The sequence below is a fragment of the Helianthus annuus genome, chromosome 6 (assembly GCF_002127325.2).
Source record: "Helianthus annuus cultivar XRQ/B chromosome 6, HanXRQr2.0-SUNRISE, whole genome shotgun sequence".
NCBI classification, from domain to species: domain Eukaryota; kingdom Viridiplantae; phylum Streptophyta; class Magnoliopsida; order Asterales; family Asteraceae; genus Helianthus; species Helianthus annuus.
This window is the reverse complement of record NC_035438.2, coordinates 82,617,970-82,631,646: the sequence shown is the minus strand read 5'-3', so window position 1 is coordinate 82,631,646 and position 13,677 is coordinate 82,617,970. Positions and strand designations below refer to the sequence as shown.

General features: G+C 39.9%; 1 protein-coding gene across 1 annotated transcript; it reads right to left on the bottom strand.

The window, feature by feature from the left end:
* Window positions 1-4,833: 4,833 nt before the first annotated feature.
* On the bottom strand, window positions 4,834-8,348 carry LOC110886451 (UPF0664 stress-induced protein C29B12.11c). Its single transcript, XM_022134251.2, has 5 exons — window positions 8,059-8,348; window positions 6,356-6,467; window positions 6,206-6,277; window positions 5,911-6,122; window positions 4,834-5,152 (listed from the first exon to the last, which is right to left on the bottom strand). Exons 1-5 carry the CDS (start codon window positions 8,166-8,168, stop codon window positions 5,050-5,052), a joined length of 609 nt encoding a protein of 202 aa, XP_021989943.1. The 5' UTR covers window positions 8,169-8,348; the 3' UTR covers window positions 4,834-5,049.
* Between the last annotated feature and the right edge of the window lie 5,329 nt (window positions 8,349-13,677).

Genomic DNA, 13,677 nt, shown 5'->3' with positions numbered 1-13,677 from the left:
GGGTATGAATTATGTTGGGTATTTATAGTTTAATTTTAAAAAGAAAAAATATGTTTTTTATTTAACGGCTATATAGCCGTTGGGCATCACCCAAACGGTCAAACCATACATTTTGTCGATCGGTACAACGTCACTGAAGAGGAAAGCTTACCGAGCGGCAAAGGGGGTTGGCGGCGGTGTTACCGCGCAGCAAACCCTCTTTACCGCATCCCTTTGCCGCCCACACCGTACACCCTTAGAGGTTAAAATAGTCATTTTTTCTCTAAAAGCTTGTAGCTTCTTCTAAACGCTACTAGTAGGAGCGTTCAATCAAAAGTTTCAAGCTTCTAACGTAAAAGTTTCAAGCTTCTTCAACCAAACAATACTTTTTATTGAGTAGGAGTTTTTTTTTTTTTTTTTTTTTAAGTTTAAAGCTAGAAGCTCCTAAAAGATTCATATCAAACATTCCTTCTATTTATCGATGATTATTTCAAAGATGTGTTGTTTATACTCAAATGAATATAAAATAAGTGATCTCTCAAGAAAATATAAGAGATGAATACTTAGATAATAGATCTACAAACAAACTCTCGAGACTCTAAATCTACATATTATTATTTGAGAGACGTATACTTAAATAGAATATAAAAGAAGGATCAAGAAAATATTAGATGGATACTTTGATCATAGATTTTTTTTTAACGGCCAATAGAATCAATCCCAAGCACTTTTGAGGTACCCGGCCACCTGACCAAACGGAGTACTCCGAGAGTAACCCGAGTCCACCACCAATTCTAGGGAAAACCTGGTAACCCACTCGCCCGTAGGCACGACGGTGAAACCAGTAAAACTCGTTTGGCTCAAGGATCGAACCCAAGTTTCTCTGAGCCCCTATCATCGTCTTATTATGCACCAAGTGGGAGTTGAACCTGCAATCTCCCAAGAGAAATGCAAGCGTTCCACCAGTTAATCTAGAAATTATTGGCACTTTGATCATAGATCTACAAACAAGCTCTGGAGACTCTTAATGTACCTATTATTATTTATTATTTCAAAAACGTATTCTTCTTCATGCTTAAACAGAATATATAAAAGAAGCCATCTTTGAATTCAAAGATGGATACTTTGATAATAGATCTACAAACGAGCCTCCTAGATTGGTTGTCCACCGTTTTCAGATGAAGATATTTATGGAGAGAAGGCTTGGAGAATGACTGTCACGGCCTTGCCAAACGACATGTATTATCTCACTGTAAAGCTAACTACATCTCAGTTTTAAATAACATTGTTGAGTTAATGGATAAAGAGTTTAAGCTTAAAGAAAGGCAACCTTTTCTGCTACAGATGTCTGCAGATGTGGTCCTCTAAACACCACCTATGACATGACCCAAACACCACATGAAAAGGGTGTTTTGGGTCGGTTAACACAACGAGTTTTGTGTCAAACAACCCGCAGCAAAGAAGAGCTTAGAAACTATCAAACCACAAGTTGATTCACACAAATAACCTTGTAAATCACCTTACATTGTCTGTTATCGTAACCCCTTGAATCAAAATCAAATGTAAAACATCAGATGCTTATTCTCAGTTTTTTATGTTGATATTCAAATGAATCAACGGTGATGGGTTTTAAAAACGTTATTTCTTTACATGCTTCTGTTAAAAAAAGGGAACTTGAGACCCATACGAAAACCCCAACAATTTGCCATTCAGTCGTAGCTGTTACAGTCATTCTATCATGTCAAAGAGGAGATGAAAGAAAAGAATTATTATGTAACCAAGCAATTCTATGAGGTTGATAAATCATTCATAGATGCTTCTCATGAATATTCCATCCTCCTATATACCATATATGTTAGGGGTATCGAATCAGAGTAGGCCCGAGCGGAAGCGGAACAAACACACACACACACTAGCAGAAAATAAAGAACACGAGAATTTACGTGGTTCGGTCAAGGTGACCTACGTCCACGGGTTGCAACTAGGGTTTTACTTTTATTAGATGCTCACAACTGTTTTTAGAATGACACGGACTACAATTACATAATAGGTATTTATAGAACAAGATTAGGGTTTCCTACTTGGTCAACAAGTTAACTAAGTGGGCCTAATAACTAGGGCCGGCTAACCCTAACTAGGGCCGGCTAACCCTAATTAGGGTCGGCTACCCTAAAGCCTACGAACCCAACAATCTCTCACTCGGGGGCTTTGCATAGTCCACAAAGTGCATCCAATCCCAGCCTCCAGTTCCAAGAACAAGCTAAGACTTCAGTCACATCCAAGCCACCTAGTTGCAACCACACCTCTCATCAAGTAACTGAGAGACCAGTTGAAGCTCCCACAAGCTCCAACCCAACAGTCTTATCAGACCCATTCTCTATCTCAACCGGCTTGCACGATCCACCAGCTCCAGAGATACACCGAGAATTAATACCACTCTTCACATTTTGCAAACTATTTCCAGGAGAGCTTTTTTCTTTAGTCGGAATCTTCGTCTTCAAAACCCAACGGTTCTTTGTGATTGTACCCGGAACACGACCCATGCTCCCACTATCACCAAATCCCCTGACTGACTTAAACTTAGACCCCCGACCACATTCAACTGACATCCCCAAAGCACCAGGATTCAAGTTCGCAAATTGAACCCTCTTCCGCTTACTAGATTCAGTGAACCAGACTTTATGTTGTACAGGGACGGCTACTCCCTCAATAGGTATCTCAACTAGATACAATGATCCTCGTCTCCTCCCACAGGCAACAACAAGATTTCCATCAATCACCTTCCACTTCCCACCACCAAACTTAACATCTAGTCCCTGTTTATCCAGTTGACTAACAGAAATAAGTTTCTTCGTTAAACCTGGAATTACCCTGACGTTCTTTAAGTTCCATGTAGTGCCCAGTGGAGTCTTCAGATTGACATCTCCCATACCTGTAACATTAAGAACATGACCGTTAGCTAATCGTACCTTTCCAAAGTCTCCTTTTTTCAGATTCACCATCGTCTCCCCGCTGTGCATGGCGTGAAACGAAGAACCAGAATCCATAGCCCAAGAATCTATAGACTCTTCACAGCAAACCAGTACGTCACTGTCAGATTCATCTGACACAACACTGTTTACATGCTGCTTACCATCCTCTTTCTTAGAACCAGGACACTCGTTTTTAACATGCCCCTTTTCACCACAGTTCCAGCACCTCACATTCTTCCCAGCTTTAGACAAGCTTTTCCCACGACTCCCACTGCTTCTGTTTTTACCTCTTCCCCTTCTAACACTGAGCATACCAGAAGTAGATCCTCCACTAGTGTTCCTCCGGCGAACGTCTTCACCCAAAACACTATCCCGGACCCGATCAAACTTCAAATTTCTAGTTCCAGCAGTTTCAGTGACCGTTGTCACAAATCCTGACCAACTATCAGGTAAGGAAGATAACAAAACCACAGCCTGAGTGTCGTCATCCAACTTCATGCCCACAGTTGATAACCTGGACAAAATTGAATTGACCTCGTTAATGTGATCAGCAACTGAACTGCCTTCGTTCATTCTCATATTAAACAGTTCCCTCATCAAGAACACCCTATTACCGGCAGACGGCTTCTCATACATATTTGACAGAGCTTCTAACATATCACGAGCAGTTGTTTCTTTCATGATATTAAATGCAACGCTCCTCGTCAAAGCCAATGTAATTTTACCTCTTGCCTTTTTGTCCTTTGAGTTCCAAATTGCCTCGGCAGCTTTATCCATTCCAGCAGGTTTTTCTTCCAGTACCACATCCAAATCGCATTCACCAAGCAACGCCTCTATTTGCATTCTCCACCAAGCAAAATCAGTACCGTTGAACTTCTCGATTCGGAACTTCCCGTCTTCAGCCATAGCAAACGAGAAAAACCAGAAAAAACCCACAAGGAACCAAGCAACCGAAACCCGAGCAACTTTCAATAAACCAGAAACCCGAAGTACCCGAACCAGCGACTTCTCTTGCAAACCCGAGCGTAAAATCAGCGAATAACCAGGGTTCAAGAACCGAAACCTTAATCGCCAAACACCCCAAAACCACCAGATCTGCAACAGCAAACCCTACGGCGCAAACCCTAGACCTTACGAGCCGTAACCAGAGAATAGGTACGGGCCGTAAACAAGTCAGCGGCGACGGCAGCAACAGCAGATCAAGATCTCTCGTCCAGCTCTCTCCTTCTCCTGCGATAACCGTGTGAACCATATATTTTACTGAACCTTTGGCTCTGATACCACTTGTTAGGGGTATCGAATCAGAGTAGGCCCGAGCGAAAGCGGAACAAACACACACACACACACTAGCAGAAAATAAAGAACACGAGAATTTACGTGGTTCGGTCAAGGTGACCTACGTCCACGGGTTGCAACTAGGGTTTTACTTTTATTAGATGCTCACAACTGTTTTTAGAATGACACAGATTACAATTACATAATAGGTATTTATAGAACAAGATTAGGGTTTCCTACTTGGTCAACAAGTTAACTAAGTGGGCCTAATAACTAGGGCCGGCTAACCCTAACTAGGGCCGGCTAACCCTAATTAGGGCCGGCTACCCTAAAGCCTACGAACCCTGATGGGTTTTAAAAACGTTATTTCTTTACATGCTTCTGTTAAAAAAAGGGAACTTGAGACCCATACGAAAACCCCAACAATTTGTCATTCAGTCGTAGCTGTTACAGTCATTCTATCATGTCAAAGAGGAGATGAAAGAAAAGAATTATTATGTAACCAAGCAATTCCATGAGGTTGATAAATCATTCATAGATGCTTCTCATGAATATTCCATCCTCCTATATACCATATACTCATAGTTATTATTCGACACAAACAGAAGATCAAGGAAACCTATAGGCATTTATTTATTTATTTCGATGTAAAAATATACAAGTTTTAATTGTTGAAATCATAGATGAAGCATGTCGGTCTCACCAGCAACTTACCAAGTTGAAATACAAAGTACATACACAGAAAGATAAACCTCATGTGCAGAACTAGAACTGCACACAAGTAATCATTTGAAGTAGCTTGCAGATCACATGAAGTTTCAAATTAGGATTGCTCAGATTGAGGATGATATGTACGGCGTCTCAGCTGTGCATCTGAAGTCGGCTGCTGCAGAAAGATCCTTGTTGGATCATTCGGATCCACATATCTGCTCACACAAAAGGGTTCATTGCACAAAATTCAAGTTAGATGATTGAAAAACACTAAAAAGAGGCCAAATTCGGGTCAACGATTGTTACAAAATTAAATTAGTCAAAAACAAAATGCTTTGGGGTTGTATTATGCATTAAAAGTTATAATTCATTTGACTAGTTTCTTTCTTGGCTAAACTTCTCTTAAGTATACCCGTTTGTTCGCTCTACAAATAAACTATATTCATATGGATGCTAAACAGATCGTGTTCGTAGCCTGACAACTGATCCCGACATGAACCCAAAATCGTGTTAGATACATGATATTCACAGGTTGGCACAATAACCCCTTTAACCTAAAACTACTTCTTTTGCATATAAATACTCTAAACTTACAAACTTATGTAAAACAATTATATTTAAATTATAAAAGCTGTTGTCAATTTCTCTTTTAATTCTTAAAATTTGACATAAAATACGCAACCAATCTGTTATGACAAAAAGGCACATTTTAAAAATATAAAAAATAGATAAACGGGTTAAACAGGTCAACACGCAAACCTATGAGTACAACCCAAACCAACACGTTTACACGCGTTACTCGTTAGCATGTCCAACACTTCAACCTGAACCCTAGACTAAACCGAACCAAACCCGCAAATTTCGCGTTAGACTTGTAGCGCGTCATAAATTCACACCCCTAAACCATAACCTGAATTGAGTCATTCATAAAATAACAACCCCTAAATGTCCAATCATTAGAAATGGTACTTACGCGCATCTCATCATTTCATCAACTGGAGTTTCTGCTGCTCTTAAAGGATCAGGAGGAGCAGAAGCAGCAGCAGTAAACTGTTGATTATACTGTCTCACAGATTTTATCAAATTAAAGAACAATGGCACAAATGTTCCACAACCCCCTTCCTTGAACAAAATCTTGAACGAGTGAGTGGAGTATAAGGCCGCGGGCTGCCCCTCTGGGACTACCTACAATCAGGCAAACACAATTACATGAGATGGCAAATCAGCCACAATTTTCACAAGTCAAAACAACACATTAATCAACTCACAGGCTCCACAAGTCCAGATATGTTGTTGCAGTGAAATATCGGTTGGTTAAATTTTTCTCCATGAACATAAAGCTGCAAAAGTCAGATACTTGACTCAAGTTTACAAGAGAATGCAACATTAACCGCTTAACCAAGTGAAAAAGTTCTCACCAGGGGCATGTCAAAAGCAATAAAGTTCCCTGTAGGCTTATCAGCAACAAACACCATGCGAATATTTGACAAATATATCTTCCCCTTCGCTTTCACAGTCCCTCCAGAAGCCCTGAACAGAGCACAGTTCGTTCAAACTACATACGTGATCCTATATGTATGTGTTTGTGTACAAAGACAAAAACATATACATGTACATGCATAGACGTAGATGCATAATACATATGCATATCTAAACCATAGTTGTTAAAAGCCATCGCCTCTTGCGTCTAGGCCCATTTTTCAGGCGAGGCGAGTCAGTTGCGCTTTAAGTCGAGGAAATTGCGCTTTAATTCTCTAGGTGATGGTTCAGGCACACATTCCGGCGAGATTCCTAGATTCCTGAGAGTTTCCGCCCAAAGTCTCTAAATTCCGACAAGATTATAGCCAGAATTCTTCTTTTATCCAAGGAAAACTACTTTTTTACACTAATACACCAATATTTTAGAACTTTTTTTAATAAATAGATGATATAAAGTGTTATATGATAGAATTTTGTTTATTTTATTTAAAGAATAGTATTATTGTTCTAATACATAATATGTTTTAATTTTTTTTTCATTATACGCCTTATTTTTCTCAAGCCCTCGCTTTTTTTGCGCTTTGCGCCTAGGCCCCAGGCAAGGCCTATGCGCCTTGAGTGTGCCTGACGCCTTTAATAACTATGATCTAAACGCATATTGTGCAGCTCTGAACGGAGTATAGTCTGTTCAAACTACATATGTGGTACTATATGTATGTGTTTGTGCACCAGTACATAGATATATGTGGTACTATATGTATGTGCTTGTGCACACATTTACATATATCATCCATACACATACTGTGCACGTATACACGAATCAAGTTTACAGAAGTAATTCACGATTAGACTCTTATGTTAAACTTTACAAGCTTCGATTACAACTTACAAAAGAAGTCTATGAACAATATGATTCTCAAGATCAGAAAGGTGATTCAAAATCCAATTATAAACCTAAATAAAACTTTCTTTGGCATGTTCGCCTCCCTCACAATTTCAAAAAAAAAAAAAAAAACTTGCAATTTCATGAAAGTTTTTGCTGATGTCACTTCAATTTGTGTTTCCACCTGTAGATCAATAACATATATGTTCTACAGTGCAGTTCTGTTCATCCTCCCCAATCAAAGAGACCAAAAAACAAAAAAGCAGACTGTAGATTCACCAAACTAGCCCTAATACGCAGGGGCGAAGTATGGAAGGGGCCGGAGGGGGCGCCCGACCCCCCGAACTTTTCGCTCAATAGTGTTATATATGTAGTTTTCGTATAGAAATTTTTGGGTATATACGTTTTCGAAACACCCCCCCCCCCCCCATTCGGGTCAAACTTCGCCACTGCTAATACGAGGCAATCACCACTTACTATGTTGATGCACAAAGACACAAATATATACAAATACATGTATATTATATATGCAGACATTTACATGCACAATACATACAAATCTAGTCTACATAAGGTTAATTTACAAAAAGGTAATGTCAATTTCTCTTTTAACTTATAAAATTTGGCAAAATAGCATGAACAAATCCTAAACCTAAAACAATAAACCCTAAACTCAAACTCATTCAGATAATATTACAAAAATTCTAAGACGGTGATCATTCAATTGATACAGAAAATTATGAAAGATTAATGGATTACCCAGCGATCTTGTCAACCTCAAACTCGACACCGTCTCTGATCAAGACGAACATCTCGTTGACGAATGCTACGGGCATCCCGTTAGGGTACAGATTAGGGTTAAGCGCCATCACAAATCGAGATATCGAGAACTGATTACAGCAATGATTTGTAGAGGAATTTTACAAGTGTGATCAAAAGATTGCAACTAGGGTTTGAGTGTTTTTTGGTGTGATATATCTTGTTATCATTGGATATATTCGAGACTATGCCATTCCAGACGTTACCAGAGAGATAGATGCTCCCATCGGTTTACAAAACTAACCTTCAAACATTTGCAATTGTACAAAACTAGACCTTACTTATTAACTTTGAAGGGTTCATCATCATCCTACTTAGTAAATCTCATTGATAGCAAAGCCAAAGTAGAATCTCTATTCCTTAGTGAGAGAAAATAACTTTTCCCTTGAATGATTCTCATTTACAGAATGCAATATATACAAATATATTGTGCATCTATTTAGGAGTAATTGTCTCCTTTACAAAAACACATATTGACTAAATAATTCAAAATTTGAACTTTTGTTTTTAGCGGTTGTTACCCCCCTTCAAGCGAATAGGTGGTCCGACCCGAAGCATAGTGCGGAAGCGCTCAAACAATGGTATTGGTAAGCTTTTGGTGAAAATGTCGGCAACCTGAAGCTTGGTTGGAATGAATTTTGTATGGAGCTGTCCCGATGATACTAGTTCACGAACAAAATGATAATCAATATCAATGTGTTTTGATCTTTTATGTGATACCGGATTTTGACTTAGAAATAAGGCACTTTTGTTGTCACATAAAAGAGTTGGGCGATCCGTTGGTAAAGCATTTAGTTCTCTTAGCAAATGAGTTAGCCATATAATTTCTGCAGCAGTATTTGCCATGGCTCGATATTCTGATTCGCAACTCGAGCGAGATACGGTTGGTTGCTTCTTAGCACTCCAAGAAACCAAATTTCCACCAAGATAAATAGAGTAACCGCATGTGGACCATCTAGTTTCAACGCAACGGGCCCAATCTGCATCTGAGTACCCTACCAGCGTAGTTTTAATAGGGCGATCAAACGAGAGACCATATGATAAAGTTCCTTTGACATAACGTAAGATTCGTTTGACAAGCTGAAAATGAGTCGTGGTCGGATTTTGAAGATATTGACTTGCTTGGTTCACCGCATAGGAAAGGTCCGGTCTGGTTATTGTGAGGTATTGAAGAGCACCGACAATGGAACGGTAAAAGGTGGGGTCTTGAAATGGAGTACCATTGGAGGTGAAGGTGTCGGTGGTAGTTAGAGGGGTGGCTACAGGTTTAGAGTCAAGAAGACCGGCTCGAGTGCGAATGTCATAAGCATACTTAGCTTGGCTAAGAAAGAGGCCGGATGAGGTGTGAGTTACTTCAAGTCCGAGAAAGTAACTTAATGAACCAAGATCCTTCAATTTAAATTCTGTATGTAGGCGAGTTGTGAAGTCATTTAACACTTTTTCATCGTTGCCTGTGAGAATAACATCGTCCACATAAACAAGAAGATAAATTAAAGTGTTGTTCTTTTTGTAAATAAATAAAGATGGATCGGCTCGACTGCAATGGAAACCGAGGGTAAGAAGAAAGGCACTTAGGCGTTGAAACCATGCCCGTGGAGCTTGTTTCAATCCATAGAGGGCCCGATTAAGCTTGCAAACATGATTTGGAAATTTTGGATTGACAAAGCCCGATGGTTGTTCCATGTATACCGTTTCAGTCAAGTGCCCGTTTAAAAAGGCATTGTTTACATCAAGTTGTCGAAGTTTCCAATTGAAGATTGTGGCGAGACTAAGAACCACACGAATGGTAGAAGATTTCACCACGGGACTGAAGGTGTGACTGAAATCGAGACCAGGAACTTGGGTGAATCCTTGAGCTACTAAACGAGCTTTATAGCGGTCAAGAGATCCATCAGATTTGTATTTAATCCGGTAAATCGATTTTGAACCGACCACATTCGAGTGAGTGGGTCGTTGCACAAGTTCCCAAGTGTTATTATTTTGAAGAGCGTTGATTTCATCGTGCATGGCCACAACCCATTTAGGATTTTTAGCAGCCGTTTTGTAACCTTTGGGAGTGTGATTGACAAAAAGCGCATGGTGAAGTTGATTTGAAGAAAAATCGGTTAGATCAGCAAAATGTTTTGGTTTAAAAATACCCGATTTTGAGCGAGTAGTCATCGGGTGACGAGAGGCATCGAATTGGGACGTAGAGGAGGATGTGGGCTGAGATAAATTGACAGTGGTGGATGGATTATGGGTTTGACGAGTGGGCTGAGATGACGAGGTAGGGGCCGTAAAGGGTGGGGGTGAAAGTTGGACTGTTTGGTTTAGATTTTGGGCCGAATGGTTTGGGGTATCAGGTGTTGTGTGGGCTGAATGATTTTGGGTATTGGGTGATGTGTGTATTTGGTTAGAAAGTGGATAGGCTGATGTAGGTTGGGTTTGGGATGGTATGTGGTCTTGATGGGTTGGAAGAGATTGACCAGTGGATGAATGGGAGTCACAATGGTCAAGTGGACAGATTTTGCATAAAGAGTGAGTAGGTGACGAGTGTGAAGTGTGTGGTGGGGTTGGAGACTTTTGCAATGTGGTTGGGGTTGGTAATGTATCATCAAAATTTGAAAATACAAGTGTAGCTTCATCAATGGGAGAAACTTTACCCGAAAAAGAGAATGTGTCCTCATCGAATTTAGCATGACGAGTTGTGTAAACACGTGATGTAGTAGGGTCTAGACAACGATAGCCCTTGTACTTTAGACTATAACCAATGAATATGCAAGACGCACTTCGCGGTTGGAGTTTATGTTTTGTATAGTCCCTAAGGTATAGAAATACTCGACACCCGAACACCCTAAAATTTGCATATGATGGTGGATGTTTAAAAAGTACCTCAAAAGGAGATTTGTTTTCAAGAATGGGTCTCGGTAAGCGATTGATGATATATGTGGCTGATGTGAACGCGTCAACCCACAAATTTGCTGGAGCATGAGAGTTAAACATCATGGCTAACCCCGTTTCAGTTATATGTCGGTGTTTGCGTTCGGCACGCCCGTTTTGTTGGGGTGTATGAGGACAAGATATTCGATGTTGAATACCATGATGTTGAAAAAATTGTTGAATTCGGTTGTTTGTAAACTTGGTTCCACCATCACTTTGAAATACCTTAATGGTGGTTGAAAATTGATTTTGAACAAAATTTAGGAAGACACCGAGTATGCTAAAAAAATCTGATTTAGCTTTTAATGGATAGAACCAAGTGCATCTCGAAAAATCATCAACAAATATCACATAATATAAATATCCATCGGTGGACATAATGGGTGCAGGACCCCAAAGATCACAATGGATTAAATCTAAAACATGTGACGATCGTTTTTCATTTTCAATAAACGGTAAACGATGTGCTTTGGATAGTTGACACGATGAACACAAACCCAATTTGGGTAATAATGATGTAAGGAAAACATGTCCAAGCTTATTTAAAACAGAAATAGTATCAAAAGCGACATGTCCTAAACGACTATGCCATTTATCAAACGAAGCACGGAGATGCGAAACAGAAAGTGCAGCAAGCAAAGACTTGTGACCTTGCGAAAGAACATAGAACCCGTTTTCACAGGTTCCTCTAGCGATGACCTCCGCGGTTTTTCGGTCCTGAATATGAAAGAAATTATTAGAAAACAATACGTCAACGGGTGAATCATTTGTTAACGGACTTATGGACAGAAGATCTTTCGTAATATTAGGAACAACAAGCACATTTTTTAAAGGAATAGCATTGTTAATTGTGGTTGACCCAATTCTAGAAACGGGTAACGATTTACCGTTCCCAAATGTGACACGAGTATTACCAGAGTCTGGGTGAGATGCGTCTAGACCGGTTGTGGAGCGAAGCATGTGAGCGGTTGCTCCAGTGTCGGCCATCCAATCCGGTGTAGTGGGATTGATTCCACATTGTGCTTGAAACGCTTGTGCTAGATGAGCATCAAGCGGAGTGACCCGTTGCGCATAGCTGACGAGATCCGGACACGAAGAAGCATAGTGCCCTTACTTTCGACATAACTGGCAATGGATAGTTCGTTTATTTGACGTGAAACGTCCTCTGTTGGAGGAGTTTCCACGATAACGACCTCGAGCGGATCTCTCCGAGTTGTTAGAACGATGGTTTTGGGCTGAAAAGGCGGCTTGAGCAGGTTGGGTTCCATGTAAAGTTTGCAGAAATATTTCATGATTTTCGGCATGTGCCAGAAGATCACGAAAGAGAGGGGCTGGGTGCACGGTTCTTTGGGCTGTGGAGAAGGTTTCAAAGGATGCGCCAAGGCCACAAAGAAACCAATGGCGCTTGTCTTCTTCATTAACGGGGTGACCGATGGCGGCTAATTGATCACATAAAGCTTTAAATCTTCGACCGTATTCAGACACGGGAGATGAACCTTTTTGGATCTTGCTCAGCGAATCTCTAAGCGTGTGCATACGCTCGATCGAAACATGGCTGTATGCATTCTCAAGAGCCTGCCACACTTGAAGTGCAGATGTGTGACCAATTGTTTCAGACATGGCTTCTTCCGTGAGTGTGGAATGAAGAAGCAAAAGGAGTCGCTTGTCATTGGCCTTCAAGGTGATGAATTCTGGATTAGGTGTGGTTTTGTCATCTTTAGTTACGGTTTCAGATGGAGGTGTGGTGGTGCCATCGATATGACCAAGGAGGTTGAGATATGAGAGGACTGTGTGAACTTGACTTTTCCATGTGAGGTAATTAGTAGATGTGAGTTTAATATTGACAAGATGACAGAGAGAGTGAAGGGGAATGTTTGTGGGGTCGTTGGAGGCTGCCATGGAGCAGAGAAAAAGAATAGTAAAGGGAGGAATAGGGTTAGAGGAAAGTCTGGCGTGATACCATGAGAGGAAATAACTTTTCCCTTGAATGATTCTCATTTACAGAATGCAATATATACAAATATATTGTGCATCTATTTAGGAGTAATTGTCTCCTTTACAAAAATACATATTGACTAAATAATTCAAAATTTGAACTTTTGTTTTTAGCGGTTGTTACTTAGGAATAGAGAGCCTACTTCCAGTGAGACCCCCGGGGTTGCAACACCTGAACCAATAGATAAGATGGAGTGTTTGGATCTATATGATATGTAATTTAAGCGGGTGTTTGGGATTTCATCTCCTTATCATCTTTTTCATCTGTTCAAAAAAATCACAACCAACTAACTTATTAAAAACTCGTTTTCAAACAATTACCCAAACATAATTTTCTAAAAAACTCCTTTGCAAAAAGTTATAAGTTATAAAGAGGTGGGAAAATGGGATCCTAAATACCATCTAAGATTTGAGTATATATATAGTCCATATGGCATATGTAATTGTTATAAGTGTTACCTGTCATGATAATTGATTAATGTTTACTACTTAAGAATATGTTTATGTTTATTAATAAATCATAATGATATTTACATGCGTCTTAAATTGTGTTAAAGGACACTTAAGAACTCAGTTAGGAGGTCTCCAAAAGCTGGAAACAACTCCAAAGAGATGGGAGGAGAAGAATGAAAAATGAGCAATGAA